General features: G+C 38.8%; 1 protein-coding gene across 7 annotated transcripts in view; it reads left to right on the forward strand.

The window, feature by feature from the left end:
- Positions 1-12,342, forward strand: part of LOC123506894 (scoloptoxin SSD14-like) — a 42,075-nt gene extending 29,733 nt beyond the window's left edge. For 6 of the 7 annotated variants that reach the window (XM_045259269.1, XM_045259270.1, XM_045259272.1 and 3 more), the window contains 7 exons: positions 1,961-2,156; positions 4,132-4,326; positions 7,080-7,329; positions 7,778-7,968; positions 8,452-8,579; positions 9,187-9,413; positions 10,756-12,342. In XM_045259269.1, the coding sequence (XP_045115204.1) occupies positions 1,961-2,156; positions 4,132-4,326; positions 7,080-7,329; positions 7,778-7,968; positions 8,452-8,579; positions 9,187-9,413; positions 10,756-10,902 (1,334 nt within the window). In that variant the 3' untranslated portion in view covers positions 10,903-12,342. Of the gene's footprint in view, positions 1-1,960; positions 2,157-4,131; positions 4,327-7,079; positions 7,330-7,777; positions 7,969-8,451; positions 8,580-9,186; positions 9,414-9,621 lie in introns of all 7 variants that reach the window. The other variant, XM_045259275.1, reaches the window with a different exon arrangement.
- The last annotated feature ends 3,944 nt before the right edge of the window (positions 12,343-16,286 follow it).

Raw genomic sequence — 16,286 nt, forward strand, 5'->3', positions numbered from 1 at the left:
ACTGTATACTCCATTTACTTCTAAACTTTCAATACTTTCTCTATTTTTGATGTTGTTGTTCACATGTCTGTAAAAAGCCTTGGTTGGTCTTTACATTTATCAATTATATCCTTTTCTTGTTTCTTTCTTTCTTCTCTTCTAATCAACACATATTCATTTCTTGCTCTTTTGTAACTTTCCCACTGCTTAATCCGTCTTTTCCTTCTCCACCTCTTCCATGCATCCTCTTTTCTTGTTCTAGCCTTTTCACATCTATCGTTAAACCAGTCCTGCTTTCCAACTTCTCTATGTTGTCTTATTGGTACAAATTTTTCTCACCTTCTTTGTATATTTTTATAAATTCCTTCCACTTTTCATTTGCTCCTTAGCACTCTTGAATTTCATCCAATTTGTCTCTTGAAAGAATTTCTTTAGGTTTCCAAAATCTGTCTTGGCATAATTCCATCTTCCCACTTTATATTCTTCATTTCTTCTAGATTTCTCTTCGTCTATCACCTTGAACTCCAAAACTGCATGATCACTCTTTGCTAAAGGGCACTCCACCCTCATCTCCTCAATGACCATTGGCTCTGTACTAAAGACCAAGTCCAGTCTTGACGATGCTCCCTCTCCTCCAAACCTAGTATCTTCTTTGACCCACTGAGTTAACACATTTTCCATTGCCAGTGTCAATAGTGTATTTCCCCATGTTGTCTCTGATCCTTCCATTGACCAGTCCTCCCAACACACCTCTTGTGTGTGTGTGTGTGTTCCACTCGTGTTGCTCTTTTAGGGAGGATGAAATCAAAAGTGTTTAATTTTTTTTCAGCTTCCCTTCTTTAATTGACTGTCTTCAGCATTTCTCTCATCACTGTAATGTTGCAGCTCTTGCTATTTTCTACCATTATTGTCATACTTCCTGCTGTTTTTATCCTACTAATTGTATGCCTCCCCTTCTCTCAGTTGTTCTGCACAATGCTTTCTGCTTTCTCTTAACTGTGCTTGAGGAATCTTGATGAAATAGACTGGTGGAAGTATTGAGATGCTAGAGGATGGCTGTTACAAGGAATGAAGGCAGCTGGTTCAAGAAAATTATGACAATGGGTGCATCTCAGATCAGAGGGTGCACATGTCTTGCACGTTATTCAACACTAAATTATGCATTTTCCCATAATTTCAAGTGGAATGATACTGGCCAAACACGATTATTTAAAGTGTAGTTCAAGTACTTTATTGCAACAATATTGTACCAGAACAAAGAAAATGCTACATTTAGTCTGGGCTAAATCACCCATCAGATCATCCATCAACAAATGTTTTCCACCCCAATATTAAACATAGAAAAATGAATGACAAAAATAAATATAACCTGTGTGGTCCATTTAGTCTGGCAGAAACTGCTGCACAGCAAAAGGTGCACATTTGATGGGAGTGGAGACAGTCTTTTGTGTAGGCACTTCCAGGGTAGTGGTACACTAACACCACCAGGGAGCACATGACCATTATTGGACAGAGACTGTCTTCTGTGTATGCACATCCAGGGTAGTGGTACACTGACATCGCCACGGGGCACATGACCCTTATTGGATAGAGATTTAAAAAAAAAAATTTTTTTATGCCTTTTTGAAGTGAGCCTGCAGATACACAAAATGAGGGTGCAATGCATGCTTATGCACCCCCATAGAACTGGGCCTGAATGAAAGCTTTTAATGGGAAGGCAAGTGCTTGTGTGAGTGAGAGCTTGTCTAGATTGTTTACATGTAATTCTTGACAAGGAAACTCATTTTATTCATTACTTTTATGCTAACAGTGTGTCAAAGACAAAATCTTTTACTGTGATAGATAACATTTATTTTAAATTTGCTGTCTTATCATGTGTTTTGATAAGTAGAAGTGGTTTACTGATTTAATGTTTTAATTAGTCATAAAGTAAGATATCAGTTAGTTATGAAAGGTTTCCTTTAATTTGCCTTGTATTCAGGTGGTTTAGCTGTGGCTGTCCCAGGAGAACTGCGGGGCTACCGAGAATTATACACAAGATTTGGAGGGCGACTTCCTTGGCGTGATCTCCTGGAGCCCACCATAAAGCTGTGTGAGGAGGGACATCTTGTCAACTGGCACATGGCCAGGGCACTCAAGTTCAACCGCATTGATATAATGAGTGAGCCAAGCATGAGGTTTGTAACTGACCTTCACTTGGAGTCTGTATTTGTTGTTATTTTCTGGTTTTGCCCTCCACTTTATGGTTTTGGATTTTGAATATAGGCCATAAGATGCCTGTGGTCATACTCCAGAAATATATTGTTGTTCAGATATTCAGTGGCGGATCCATGAGGGGTGGACGGCTGAATGGGTTGAAGCCCCCCCAAATTTGTGTTTATTATGAGCAGGGGTGTATATACAAGGTAATAGGTAGCCTATAGTTATATAGAACAATAATGTAATCCAAGTACAACAATCTTAATAGAGATACAGTACAATAATTTATGGTGCCTTGATTTTTTATTTCCATGAGCTTTTTCTCTCTTGGGTATTGTCAATCTATGATGGCTGGTTTAGTATTCAAGTTTGTATATGAAATTTTAATGATTGAGAGAACAGATGTGGATCCTTTGTTTTGATTGATAACACTGTCCTGACTTGCCACTCATCCATTCCTCAGCAGTCAGTGTTACGTGAGCTGTGGTGTTGGCAGGGTGTGAGGGAAGAGTCCTCGATTATTGGAGTAGTATTTCCTTCATATTGAGTTGGCAATGCCTTGATAGTGTGTAATATTTAACAATTTATCCCACATTCTCTCTGTTGTGAAGAAAAGACAAGTTATGTGCAAAAAGCACTGGGAATAACCTGAAAATGCACCTAAGATGAAAGAAATTGTTTATTAAGAACATTTAGCACAGTGAAGAACAGGCTCTTAGTTGATGTCGTGGCCAGGCGTAATGTACAAGGTGCCAGGCTCTCTCCGTCATATTTAGTGTAATATACAAGGTTTTCAAGATACAGGTAACTCTTGATTTATGTGTGTTTAATTTACGTGTTTTTGTTAATACGTGACCGAAAAAATATTATAATTAATTAAATTTGCGCGATCGGTTTGCTTATATGTGATTTGGCCCAACCACATTTTCAAACTGAGCGCCAGACACAGTTTCAAACTGCGCGTCAGAGAGTGGACAGCAACGGCGAGTGCTTGTGAGGGGTGAAAACATTGGCGTCCTGCACTTTTTTTTTGCTAGTGTTTACTTTTATACTGTGGGGTTATTTTTGATAAGTGGATTTTTCATAAAGTGAAAAAGCTCAGAGGAAGATGGTGACTGACTGTGGTGTGAGTGGTAAAGGCAGTGACACAGTGAGTGTTGTGTTTATGTATTCTTTGTTTTGTTGTTTTCTCTTATTATTTTTTGCTTTCTCTTATTATTTCTTGCTTTTCCTTTTACTTTAAATACACTTCTAGTATTTAGAATGGTAAATAATAAAAACATGTTAATTTAGTCCAATAAATAGAGTATTTTGTACAAATTTTTTTGGACCACATCCTGCATCCCCCCTATTATCTATTGTTTCTTATGAGAATTACAATTTTGTTTTATGCGAATTTTGATATACGTGATGCCTCTTGGAACGCATCTATTGCGTAAATCGAGTTACCTGTATCTGGGAGTGTTTCTAGGGACAGGTGTGCATTAGTAGTGGTAGCAGGAGTGGGAAGGGGAGGAAGGAAGGAGAAATGGAAGAGGAGGAAGAGGAGCCAGGATGAAAGCTGGTGCCAGGCTCTCTTCGTCATAATTAGCGTAATGTATAAGGTTCTCAAGGTGTCAGAGTGTACTTGTAGTGTACTAATAGTGGTAGCAGGAGTGGGGAGGAGGATGGCAAACAAGAAAGAGTTCAGAAGATAATATTTCCCCTAATTTCTAGTGTTTTTCTGGTGTTTTCAGATGTGGAGATGGTGTATTAGTAGCAGTGGCAGATCCAGGGAAGGGGGTGCTGAGGGGACTGGAGCCCCCACCAGGTTCACTCTTCTTTCCCCCCATTTTTATCCTGGATCTGCCACTGCAGATAGTTTGTTTAAATAAGAAATTATTGGTTTTTATTTTGTATTTTATGGAAAATTATATTTGAAATATTTCTGAATGTCTTACTTTTTACTTCCAGTGTCTTCATCAACCCTGAAACCAATGATGTATACAAAGAAAATGATATTTTGAAGAGACCACAGCTTGCTAAGACTTTGAGGATTTTACAAGAAGACCCAGATGGCTTGTACACCGGCCAGTTAGCTAATAAACTGGCAGATGACATTCAGAAATTTGGAGGCATCATTACTTCAGAAGACCTTCGAAACTACAAGTAAGTTGTGTCGATGTGTTTTGTTTTCTCATAATCTCATATACTAGGCAGCTGTGGTCATCATATCAGCAGGATGTGCTTCTGGTTTTACAAATACACTTACTGTAGTGCCAAGTGACCTTTGAATGTAAACATCACATTGCACAAAATGGTAACTTGCTCTTCCTTATTCTAATTAAATTAGCATTGACACAAAACTCCTCATAAGATATTTATTTAGACTGTGCGGGTGTTCTCATTGTCACTGATAAAGTGAGGGAAGCCTCACAGAGTAACACAGAGAGGAGCAACTCACCTATCACCCTAATGAAGGGGCATAACACTTGGACATCTTGCTGCTAAAAGAGCTGCTGGGAACGGGCAGTTGTGTAGTAGTGATGGCATTGTGGGCCATCGAGAGGACCACAGGTGGCACTGTTAGGGTTATCACCTTCATCTCAAGATAAACACTCCCCCAAAAATACATTGAAGTTTGAACAGTGATGGTGAGTGGAGAGAGCACATCTATCACTACTGCTGAAAGATAAGTTTTCCCCTAAACTCCTTGTATCAAGGGTAATTTAAGGTTATCTGGACTAATGACAGGATATATATCAGAACATATGTATCAGTTGAATTGTCAGTATTGAAATAGTGAATAATCAGTTTCCCATTCATGTTGATTTGTTTTTAAGTCTTGTTTTTTGTGCCTTTGGTGGTGTGGGGAGGGTGAGGGGTTGTTGGAGAGACCCTGAGGAGATAGCACTCTCCACCCCTACTCTGTTTAGCCTGACAGCCATTGGTGGTGGAGGTGAGAGGAGAAGCAACATGGCACATACTGATCACTTGCCATAGGACAACTCTTAACACAAACACACAATATTTGGTCACAATGATCTTGAATTGATGATTTTATATGCTTGACTGTTTATACAACCAAATATGGAACTAATGGTGTCAAAATAATGTAGGTAATATAATCCTGATACATTCTATAACTTCCTTTCACTCCTTTGCATTGAGAGTTGCACATTTGCTATTCCTAATGGATTGTTTCATTATTTTATAACTTACACCTGTTTTTTCTTTCAACATCTGTGTTTCTCATCCCACACTTTTTTTTTAAGAAGACTGTGATGCTGACATTTAGTTCTTTGTAAAATTGTGATATTTAAACCTCACAGGCAAAATTGTGATGATGCGAATAATTATAGACCGATCAGTTTAACTAGTATAGTATGTAAGATACTAGAGAAAATCATTAAGGGTAGTATTTGGGAGCATTTAAATGAGAATAGATTAATTAGAGATACCCAACATGGCTTTAGATCAGGGAGGTCCTGCCTTACAAATTTGCTCGATATCTTAGAATATATTACCAAGGAGTTAGATGATGGAAATAACATAGATGTTATATATCTAGATTTTAGCAAGCCGTTTGATAAGGTACCGCATAGGAGGCTAGTGTACAAATTGAGACTACATGGGATAGGGGGTAGGTTAGTTGATTGGATTAATGAATGGCTTTCTGATAGGAAACAGAGAGTAGTATTAAATGGGGCAATGTCTGAGTGGAAGGAAGTGGTTAGTGGGGTACCCCAAGGATCAGTGCTAGGACCTCTTCTTTTCTTGGTGTACATTAACGATTTAGATATAGGAATTAGTAGCAAAGTATCAAAGTTTGCAGATGATACTAAGATAGCATGTGCAGTACAGGGTGAAAAGGACAATTACAGAATACAACGAGACCTGGACAGGCTGATAGCATGGGCAGACAGGTGGCAGATGGAGTTTAATTCTAAAAAGTGTCAGGTTATGCATTTAGGTAAAGACAACACAAACTTTAGCTATGAGATGGAGGGATGTTGGCTAGAGGCAGTAGAGGAGGAAAAGGATTTAGGAGTAGTGATAGACAGGACTATGAAATTTTCAAAGCAATGTTTAGAAGCAAGAAATAGGACAAATAGGATCCTGGGTTTTATAAATAGAAATGTTAGTTATAAAAGTAAGGAAGTGGTACGTAGCTTATATAATTCCTATGTTAGGTCCCATTTAGAGTATTGCATGCAGGCCTGGTCACCTCATTATAGGCAGGATATCAACATGTTAGAAGCAGTTCAGAGAAGAGCAACTAGGATGATACCAGCATTAAAGCGCCTGGAGTATAGAGATAGATTAAAGGAATTAAACATGTTTTCATTTGAAAGGAGATGTATAAGAGGGAATATGATAGAGTTATTTAAAATGTTCTCAGATACAAACTACATAGTCTAGATGTGAGATCTTTCTTTACCTTAGAGGAGGGAAGTAGGACTAGAAATCATGGCAGGAAGATTAGAAAGCAAGGCTGCAGGTTAGATAAAAGAAAAATATTTCTTTAGTCATAGGGTGGTAGACTTCTGGAATGCATTGCCAGAGAGGGTTGTAATAGCACTAGTTTGACAATGTTTAAAAACAGATTAGATAAGCACTTAAATTTATTAGATTTATAATTATGTATAGCGCTGCATGATAGTTTTTATAAGAAATTTACTATAGTTAAACAAGACATGATCCCCATGTATGGGGATCACAGATTGTAGAGGAATTCGCTGGAGGACTTAGCCCTGTTAATGGGCCAAATATTTAGAATTAGTATATAATGTATTGTGTACTTGTAAGTGTATCTTTAAGTACTGATGACGAGGTCACTGTGCGACTGATACAGGATAACCTAGATGGGCCCTGGTGGCCCTTTGTTATCCTATTATTTATGTTATGTTTAAACCCCACAGGCCAGAATGGAAAGAAGCCATGAATGTAAGTCTGCAAAATGGAGACCTGAGGATGTTTTCAATAGAGCCTCCTGGATCTGGCCTCATCCTGGGATTCATCCTTAATATTCTTGATGAATATGGCTTCACACCAGAGAGTATGGATGAAGGACACAGAATTCTTACTCACCACAGAATCACAGAAGCCATGAAGTGGGCATATGCCAAGCGGACTGAATTAGGAGACGCAAATTTTGTGGATGTAACAGAGGTAGGTAATTTTGAAGTGTTAAATGCTATCTATCTATATTTGATCTATTTGTATGATAGTTTGGCATTCACCATCCAAACAGGCATAGGCAGTGGAAGATAACATGCTTTTTCTCAGAGTTGGAAGAAACATAATCCCTTGATTCCATCTCAGTTGTACTTTTCAAAACATAACGAATATAATGGTAACATTGTTCAGTCCTGTCTTGCAGTGAGTACCTAGACTGTGTCCTATAATGTAGAGGAAGTTTTCTTTGTGGTTACTGTGAATCATTTTTATTTTATGAGCATTATCATTATCATCATAATCAGCATCAGGATCATCATCTGCTTTCTGTTTTTAATACTTTAGCTATTTCTAAGCTCTCATCCTGTTAATCTAGTGTATACAAATACTACATTCATTTCTTGAGCAAATGTTGATTAAAGTTTATGCATATTTCTTTCAGTTAGCCAAAAACCTGACTTCAGATGTTTTTGCTAAGAACATTCAAAGTCAGATCACTGACAACCGAACCTTTCAAGATCCGGAACACTATGGTGCTGTGACGGCCATTAAGGAAGACCATGGAACTGCTCATTTCTCTCTCTTGGCTCCTAATGGTGATGCAGTGTCTGTCACCAGTACTGTCAATTTATAGTAAGTGATCTTAGTAATATATTTCTAACAAAGTTAATGCAAATAAGGTCTTCATAACTTATGTGGAGTTGCTGCAATTCAAGTTGAAACTCTACTTTGGAATGGAGGATTATTGCATAGGAAGATTTTATTTTCAGTTTCTAGAAAGTGATTGTCATGCGGAAAACTACTGTATAAGTTAGGTTTTAGTTCCTGGCTGACTGGAAGCAAATGAATGTATGAGAACGAGCTGACTGTTATCTCTCACTGAATTATTTTCAGTGATCTCTCTTCCCAAAGAAATTGCAATGAATTCTATGCCATTTGGAAAAATGGTGTATCCCAGTTCTTATGAAGGAAAGTCACTGTAAAGGAAATCAGTAGCCAGGCAGGATGGGAAAAGCTAATGAATATGGTGCATCTCATCACTTGCTTCTTTTCATGTGGACAATACAAGAAAATAGAAATATGATAGAGGTTTCTTTTTCTTTACCTTTACAACAGTTTTGGTGCTGGGATACGATCAGAACAGACCGGCATTGTCCTCAATGATGAGATGGATGACTTCTCAGCTCCAAACATAACTAATTATTTTGGTTTGCCACCATCACCAGCTAACTTCATCAGGCCAGGTAAGACCTACTCTCTAAAGGAGGCTGTCTCATGTAGGGTTGGAAATGATGTAGATAAGGTAACTTTTCTGGGAAGATTCTAGGATATAGCTATACCAGCTGGCAATACTCTGACACTGTTTTCTGGCTACATTTTTTATATTTGTTAAGTTATGACCTGAAATATGATGTACACATAATTTTGAATGCTGGTATTCACATACTAGTTATTTCTCTGCTCTGAAAGACAGTAAATTTTAAAGAAAAGCTCACACTCACAGTTGGGTCATGAAGCACTGTGTAAGCTGCCAAAGGCTCAGAGCAACTAAGTGAGCTGAAGTTTGATATCATTATTGGTGTTTGCTCTCTGCAAAGAGTCTCTGAATGCAGTCACAGAAATTAATGTACCAAATGTCCAGAAAAACACAGAGATGCCACCTAGCATTGTAATTCACTAATTACAATTTGTTTGTGCTCCATGTACATAGCCTCACTCTGCTTGATTTGTTTGCAGTAGAAAAGGCTTCAAACACTTGATACATTATCTTCCTGCTTTTCAGCCATTGAGACATCCTTCTTGAATTGGAGTGACATATATTAGAATGCACCTTGTTTCTGCTTTCATCAGGAAAACGTCCCTTGTCATCCATGTGCCCAGCAATATTTGTTGATACTGAAGGTGATGTGCGGCTCGTCATTGGTGCAGCTGGAGGGACAAAGATCTCGTCGGGTGTGGCTTGGGCTTCAATGCACAACCTTTGGTTGGGTGACAACATCAAGGAAGCCATTGATGCTCGCAGGATCCATCACCAACTTTTCCCAATGACACTTGGCTATGAAGATGGAACAATAAGTGTAAGTATACCATCATCACAAGTTAGGTAATCTGCAGTCATACAAGTGAAGGAGCCTCTTGAATTTTTATTATTTACTTCTGATTTTTACTTTTGTGCTTGGATCTATACCTCTTTGTGCCCAAATAACATCTCTCAGAGGGCTCACCACTAACTCAATGTTTTCTCACCTGTTTTCCTTACCTACCAGCACTTTCAATATTTTGCAGCCTACCTGTAAGCACTCTACATCTCATGGACTCTCAGGTATACTTTGTGAGGTACGAGTAGAATTGTCTTTCACATGAACATGCATTTTATTGTATACAGAAGCATTGTCCTCATGTGAAACAGTGATGTGTGTGGTGTATAGTTACCATCCTCATAGATTAACTTGGCTTTTTTTTTTAGTTTTGGTTACCTAATTTGCATAAATCTTAGCTTAGACTCTCCCATATGCCATTGGTGTCATCATACACCTATAGATTGAATGCACTGCTGCTGCCTTTGCCAAGATGGTTTTACATGCACTCTCCAATGTCTTTGATTTGTTAACGTGCTGCTAGTCCTTTCTCCAAGTTTGTCCCTCTTTGATGATTGCGTGCGTCCTTTCAACATTATTACAGCTTTGTTTCCGTCACATTCTTCTGGTGTTCCAGGAGAGGAATTGTCTCCACGGAAGATGTCAGACTATAGCCAGGAGGTATTTTATGCTCAGCTAGACCAGTGTAGACATGGACAGTGACCCTGCCAGCTGCAGAATGCAGATACATACCTGTGTGCTCTTAACACAAGTTTATTGCTAAAAAAGCTGCCTGTGATCCTCATATTGCATGTATCACTTGCCATTCTTGTTTTTACTTATGAATTTACTTTGTGATGGAGGCCTGGATTGGAGTCTGGGAATTTATAGCCAAGAGAGAGAGAGAGGAGAGAGAGAGAGAGAGAGAGAGAGAGAGAGAGAGAGAGAGAGAGAGAGAGAGAGAGAGAGAGAGAGAGAGAGAGAGAGAGAGAGAGAGAGAGAGAGAGAGACTTTGTCTCTCTTCTTCCTGAGGCTCTACCACCCATCCTCCTCCTGCCTCAGGACCCTCTCAATCTACACCTTCAGGGAGGCAGGGAGGGAAATGAAGCTGGTTTCTATGAGTTTGGCATCCCTTCTATTGGGTTGGGTGGTTCAGCCTCACAGGTTTCTGCTGACACTTTGTTCTGATCTTCTGGTTGATATGATGGGCTTAGCTTTTCTTTTCACCCTATCTGTGCAGAATAACAATTTTCCTTCTTTCTGGTACAAAACCAGAATATATCATAATAGTAGCAGCTTTGATGAAAAGAAACAAGATTGCAGAATGTACTGTTTCTTTCAGGAAGTTACTGATGGTCTGAAGGAGCTGGGCCACAAGGTGGAGAAGTTCAGTGTGGGAGGGTCGGTGATCTGCGGCATTGCACGCCAGAATGGAAAAATTTATGCTAATTCTGATTTTAGGAAAGCAGGTGAAGTGGATGGATTTTAAAAAGTATGGTTAAAGTAATGCATTTAATTGACTTTTTATCATAATAAACAATTTTTAATGTTTTAATTTGAATGATCAAACTGTCTATAAAATTACAGTGAATTTTGACTCGGACAGTATTATTGTTAAGATATTTGTAGCAGTTAAAGTATATATATATATATATATATATATATATATATATATATATATATATATATATATATATATATATATATATATATATATAAAATTCAGGGACTCAGTCTTGTAAATAAATGTTTTATCTGACTCTTGCTTTGGTTTCCATCCTTCAAACAGTTTACAGAATTTATTTAACCAGAATCATTAAAGGCCCTCTCAAATAAGCATACACTGTCTGCAGACAGAAGCCAGAAATATCATCAGTGACACTGTAGCTAGTAGCTACAGACAGATCTCATGATGCAGAGCAAGCAAGCACACCAGCACTGTCTGTCTGTGGTCCATGGAGTGACTCCTTTACCAGGCAATCTATAGAAACCAAGCTTCTTGCTAGAATACAGTCAGAAATGTTTATATAAGAACAAAGAAGAATATCTATATGAAGAGCATATTACAGTTAATAAAGATGCTTTCTGATAAACTTGCAATACTAAGCAGTAACACCCATGAACTAATTTTTTATTGGGCAGGAAATTTCACTGTGAATCCCAATATTGTGGAGTTGTATGTGAAAGTAAAACATTATATTACGCTCAGAACATTCAGGGACAACTGAATGGGGATGCTAGGATTGAGGGTGAAAGTGAAAGAAAGACATCTGTTACCTTCAGCATCCACAAATATAGTATGTAAATGTGGTCAATAATGTGTCAGGACATAGAAGTTGTCAGGATACAAAATTTCAGTGTTTTTGTTCTCTTTCTTCATGCATGTGGCTATTTCTAGGCAGTATAGTGCTACACTGCTCCTGTCATTCTTTTGCTGTACCATCATGAAATTACTGTACCACACCAAACATTGTCAGACAGCCTTCACTTGGCTGCAGCCAGACTCACACTGACCAAACACCTCAATGATTATGCATCTAATGATTTCTATGTTCCAAGTTGCCTGAGAATGCAGTCCATCTGGCTGCCATCTGGGTCGTCTCAACCACATCCTGCTGTTTTGTTGAGTAATTTGAATTTGTTGTCTGTTCATTGGGGTGGGGACTTGCCTTGTTATGGGTTAACATATAGGGGTCATCACTTCTGTGATTGTTTAACCACTCCTGGACTTAAGCAGTACCTAATTGAAACAGTTTTCTTGCATCAGACAATATGTTAAATCTTATACTGACTAGTGAAGGTGATAGACTAGATGAGGTTCAGCTAATTCCCCCTTTCCTGAACAATGGACATAGGCCAGTTCTTTGAAATAAAGGTTCATATAATAAGTAGTTATCTATGTTCTATTGACTGGAATAATGAATTTCTTCACTTGATGTGTTTTAATTATGTCCTATTTCCTTTAATTTATGTGTGTCCCATACACTGAAAAAGAAATGGATACAACATCCTCTAAATGGTATCCCCAACTTCCAAAGTCACTGAGGAGGAGGTGAGAGTAAACATTTACGCAATATGAAGTGGGTATGCTGAGAGTATTGTTGAGGGATGGCTTTAGTTGGGAAACATATAAAGACTCCAATATTCTTAAATTGTTTCTATTACAGGTGGCGAGGATACGAAAATGATTGAGATTGGGTTGAACCTTACAAGAGAGGCAATGGTCCCGTATCGCGGAAAACGGGGCGTTGTGTAGCGGGCGCCCTGTTCTGGCAGACTGACCTAAATGCTCACTGACTCGGTTTATAAGTGAGCACAAGGTGCTACCCACATACCCAGCCTGGCAATTGGGACAAGTAAAACAATAAACAGCCGACGAGCGTAAGGCAGTTGGCAGAGTGTCCTTAAAACGGAAAAAAAACTACCTATACATAGATTATTTGTAGACACAATACGAAAATGTTTATCAGGATAAAATTTTATAAGTTTTTCATAAAGACCCCTTTCTAATTTCTTGGGATACGTTAATAAATTGTTTCTTTGGCAAGTGGTAATTGGTTGTTTAGGATGATATTTACTTTGGAGAAAGTTATTCAGAGTTTTCTCAAAAAGGTTGGTGGTGAAGCCATTATTATAGAAAAAATATTTTAGGAAAGTAACTTCATTATGGAAATTTAGGTAAGAAGAAGACCGAGTAAAGGCACGGTGTAAGAGGGTACGGACTGAATTGATTTTGAAGCGGAAACTGCAAAAGCTGAAAAAAACTAATACCAAGACCAGAAAATGTAGGTTTACGATAAATTGAGGTGGAAAGTCTACCATTGATTTTTGTAATGTTTAGGTCAAGGAAGGGGATTTGTGAGTCTATTTCAGATTCCATAGTGAACTTGATATTGTCATGTTGTGAATTAAGGTAATGTAGGAAATGGTCTGCATGTGATGCTTCCTTAAAAATCACAAAGGTATCATCAACATATCGTCTATATAAAACAGATTTGAAGGCGATAGGACAATCATCAAGCCAATTTTGTTCGTGGTAACAAAGGAAGATGTTAGCGAAGTTGGGTCCGAGTGGTGAACCCATCGCCACGCCGTCTGTTTGTTTATATAATTCACTGTTAAAAACAAATAAATTATCCTTAACACATACACGTAGCAGATTCGTAAATAGGGATTTTGTCATATTTTAAAAATGTCCAGACCTGAGAACACAGAATTTACACATATATCTATCGTCTCGTCCAGTGGAATGTTAGTAAAAAGTGACTGGACATGTAGCTGACCATAAAACACGACTCTGGTAGTCTGCAGTTCGAAAGGGATTGAGTGTGTTCATGAGCATTTTTTACAGTTAAGTTATTAGTTGTGTATGGCCTGAGAATGGGAACCAAGAACTTTGCAAGATTATAAGAGGCACTATTTTATGCAGCAATGATAGGTCTAAGTGGGACCGAAAACTTATGAACTTTAGGGAGTCCATACATCACAGCAGGATTCGAACCAGTGGGTTTCAGAAGTGAAGCTTCTTCCTCATTAACTGCACCAAGAGTTTTGAGATTTTTAATGAAGCGTGTGACTTTATCTTCAACTTTAGTTTTGAGTTTATATATGTCATCGAAAACAAGTTTAGAGAACTTAGTATCGTCCTGGAGGATATCGCACATTTTAGAAACATAATCAGTCTTGTTTAAGAGAACAGCCCCTCTCCCTTTGTCAGGTCTACAGATCACCAGGTCCTTGTTATTGCCTAGCTTTTTTAACAAGTTAAAATCAGATTTAGAGAATATAGGAGAAAATACTTTGTCAGAGCTACGTATCCCATTTCTAGGTGAATTTTCCAAGAAATTAGAAAGGGATCTTTATGAAAAACTTACAAAATTTTATTTTCGTATTGTGTCTACAAATAATCTATGTATAGGTAGTTTTTTCCGTTTTATGGACACTCTGCAAACTGCCTTACGCTCGTCGGCTGTTTATTGTTTTACTTGTCCCAATTGCCAGGCTGGGTATGTGGGTAGCACCTTGCGCTCACTTATAAACCGAGCCAGTGAGCATTTAAGTCAGTCTGCCAGAACAGGGTGCCTGCTACATAACGCCCCGTTTTCCGCGATATGGGACCACTGCCTCTCTCGTAAGGTTCAACCCAATCTCAATAATTTTCGTATCCTCGCCACCTGTAATAGAAACAACTTAAGAATATTGGTCCTTATATATTTCCCAACTAAAGCCATCCCTCAACAATACTCTCAGCATACCCACTTAATATTGTGTAAATGTTTACCTTTGTATTTTTCTTAGTATTTTAACTTTGTTCTTTTATACTTGTATTTGTTTTATCGTTTTCTAGACCACTGAAGATGACATGAGAAAAGTGTCGAAACGTTTGGCTTATTAAAGATGTTGCTCATAGCTGCCTTTGTGATTGGTTTCCTGCTGAAAATACATTTGAGATTGATATGAAACTAATTGTGTCATGTAGTACAAACAATGAATGACTCATTCATACAAGACACTCTTACTTACAACAAAAAAGGTTGAAGCTACTACTATTATTAATATTACTACTACTATTAATATCACTATAGGCATACATATATGTATGACTTAGGAAAAAAAAAAAAAGACATCCCCAAAATGAACACAAAAACACCCAAATCTCACCTAGAAACTCCCAAACTCAACCAGACCTAACGAGACCTTTTTTCCTAAGGCTACATGGAGAGCAACCTGTTCCGTTTCTTTAGTCAGGGCGTGTAAGATGGTCGGCCTGCTCACCTCCTCTCACCAGGCTGTCAGCTACATGTATCAGAATTATGGACCACCAGGGTGCTTGGTAGCTGCCATGGCCTGGACTGTCTATGAAGAGGTACTGGGGTTGCTTGGAGTGTTGAGGGCTGATGAGAAGGTTTTAGTAGGTGTCTGAGGGGCAGTTTTGGGAGGTGGAGGCTGATGGAAAACTTGTAACAGGTGTGTGAGGGGCTGTTTGGGATGTAAGGGGCTGATGGGACAGTTGTAATGGCTCTATGAGAGGCTGTTTGGGGAGTTTGGAGGCTGATGGGAAAGTTGTGACAGGTGCAGCAGGGTTTGTGAAGGACTGTTTGTGGTGTTGGGGGGCTGATAGGAAGGTTGTACGTAATGGGTGTGGCAGGTGTGTAAGAATCTATTTGGGGTGTTGGGACTGATGGGAAGGTTGTAACAGGTGTGGTAGGTGTGTGAGAGACTGTTTGGGGTGTTGGGGGCTGATGAGAAGGTTGTAACTGGTGTGGCAGGTGTGTGAGGGGCAGTTTAGGGTGTTTGGGTCTGATGGGAAGGCTGTAACAGGTGTGATAGGTGTGTAAGGGGCTGTTTAGGGTGTTGGGGACTGATGGGAAGGTTGTAACAGGTGTGGTAGGTGTGTGAGGGGCTACTTGGAATGTTAGGGGCTGATAGAAAGGTGTGTGAGTGTGTATAAGGATGATGGTTGGAGTGGGTCTGTGACAGACTGGAAAAAAGGTTAAAAATATTTTTTTTTTTTAGGTTTTATTTATTTGTTATGTATTTCTTATATGCAAATCGATCTTTACCTGTTGCTCTCTGTTTTCTTAGCTGAAAGTTTAAGCAACAGTGTAGTATGCTTTCTAAATACAGTGGTAGCCTAGATGAAGGGAATAGATTCTGTAGTCAGGTTGTTAAGATAATTCTTTCTTTATTTTTTTCGGGCGGGGGGGGGGTCGGTGTTTCACGTGTGTGTATGTGGGGAAGGGGAGGGGGCCAGTATGGATTTTTTAAAGGTAAGTCAATGTGTGAGGCTGACAGGTGGAACAGATATCATGCAGTGATTGTCCCGTGTAGGCCTTGCAGCTTCCCTTTTTCCACCTTCCCTCCTCGCTTGGC

Source organism: Portunus trituberculatus, chromosome 21, assembly GCF_017591435.1.
Source record: "Portunus trituberculatus isolate SZX2019 chromosome 21, ASM1759143v1, whole genome shotgun sequence".
Lineage (NCBI taxonomy): Eukaryota > Metazoa > Arthropoda > Malacostraca > Decapoda > Portunidae > Portunus > Portunus trituberculatus.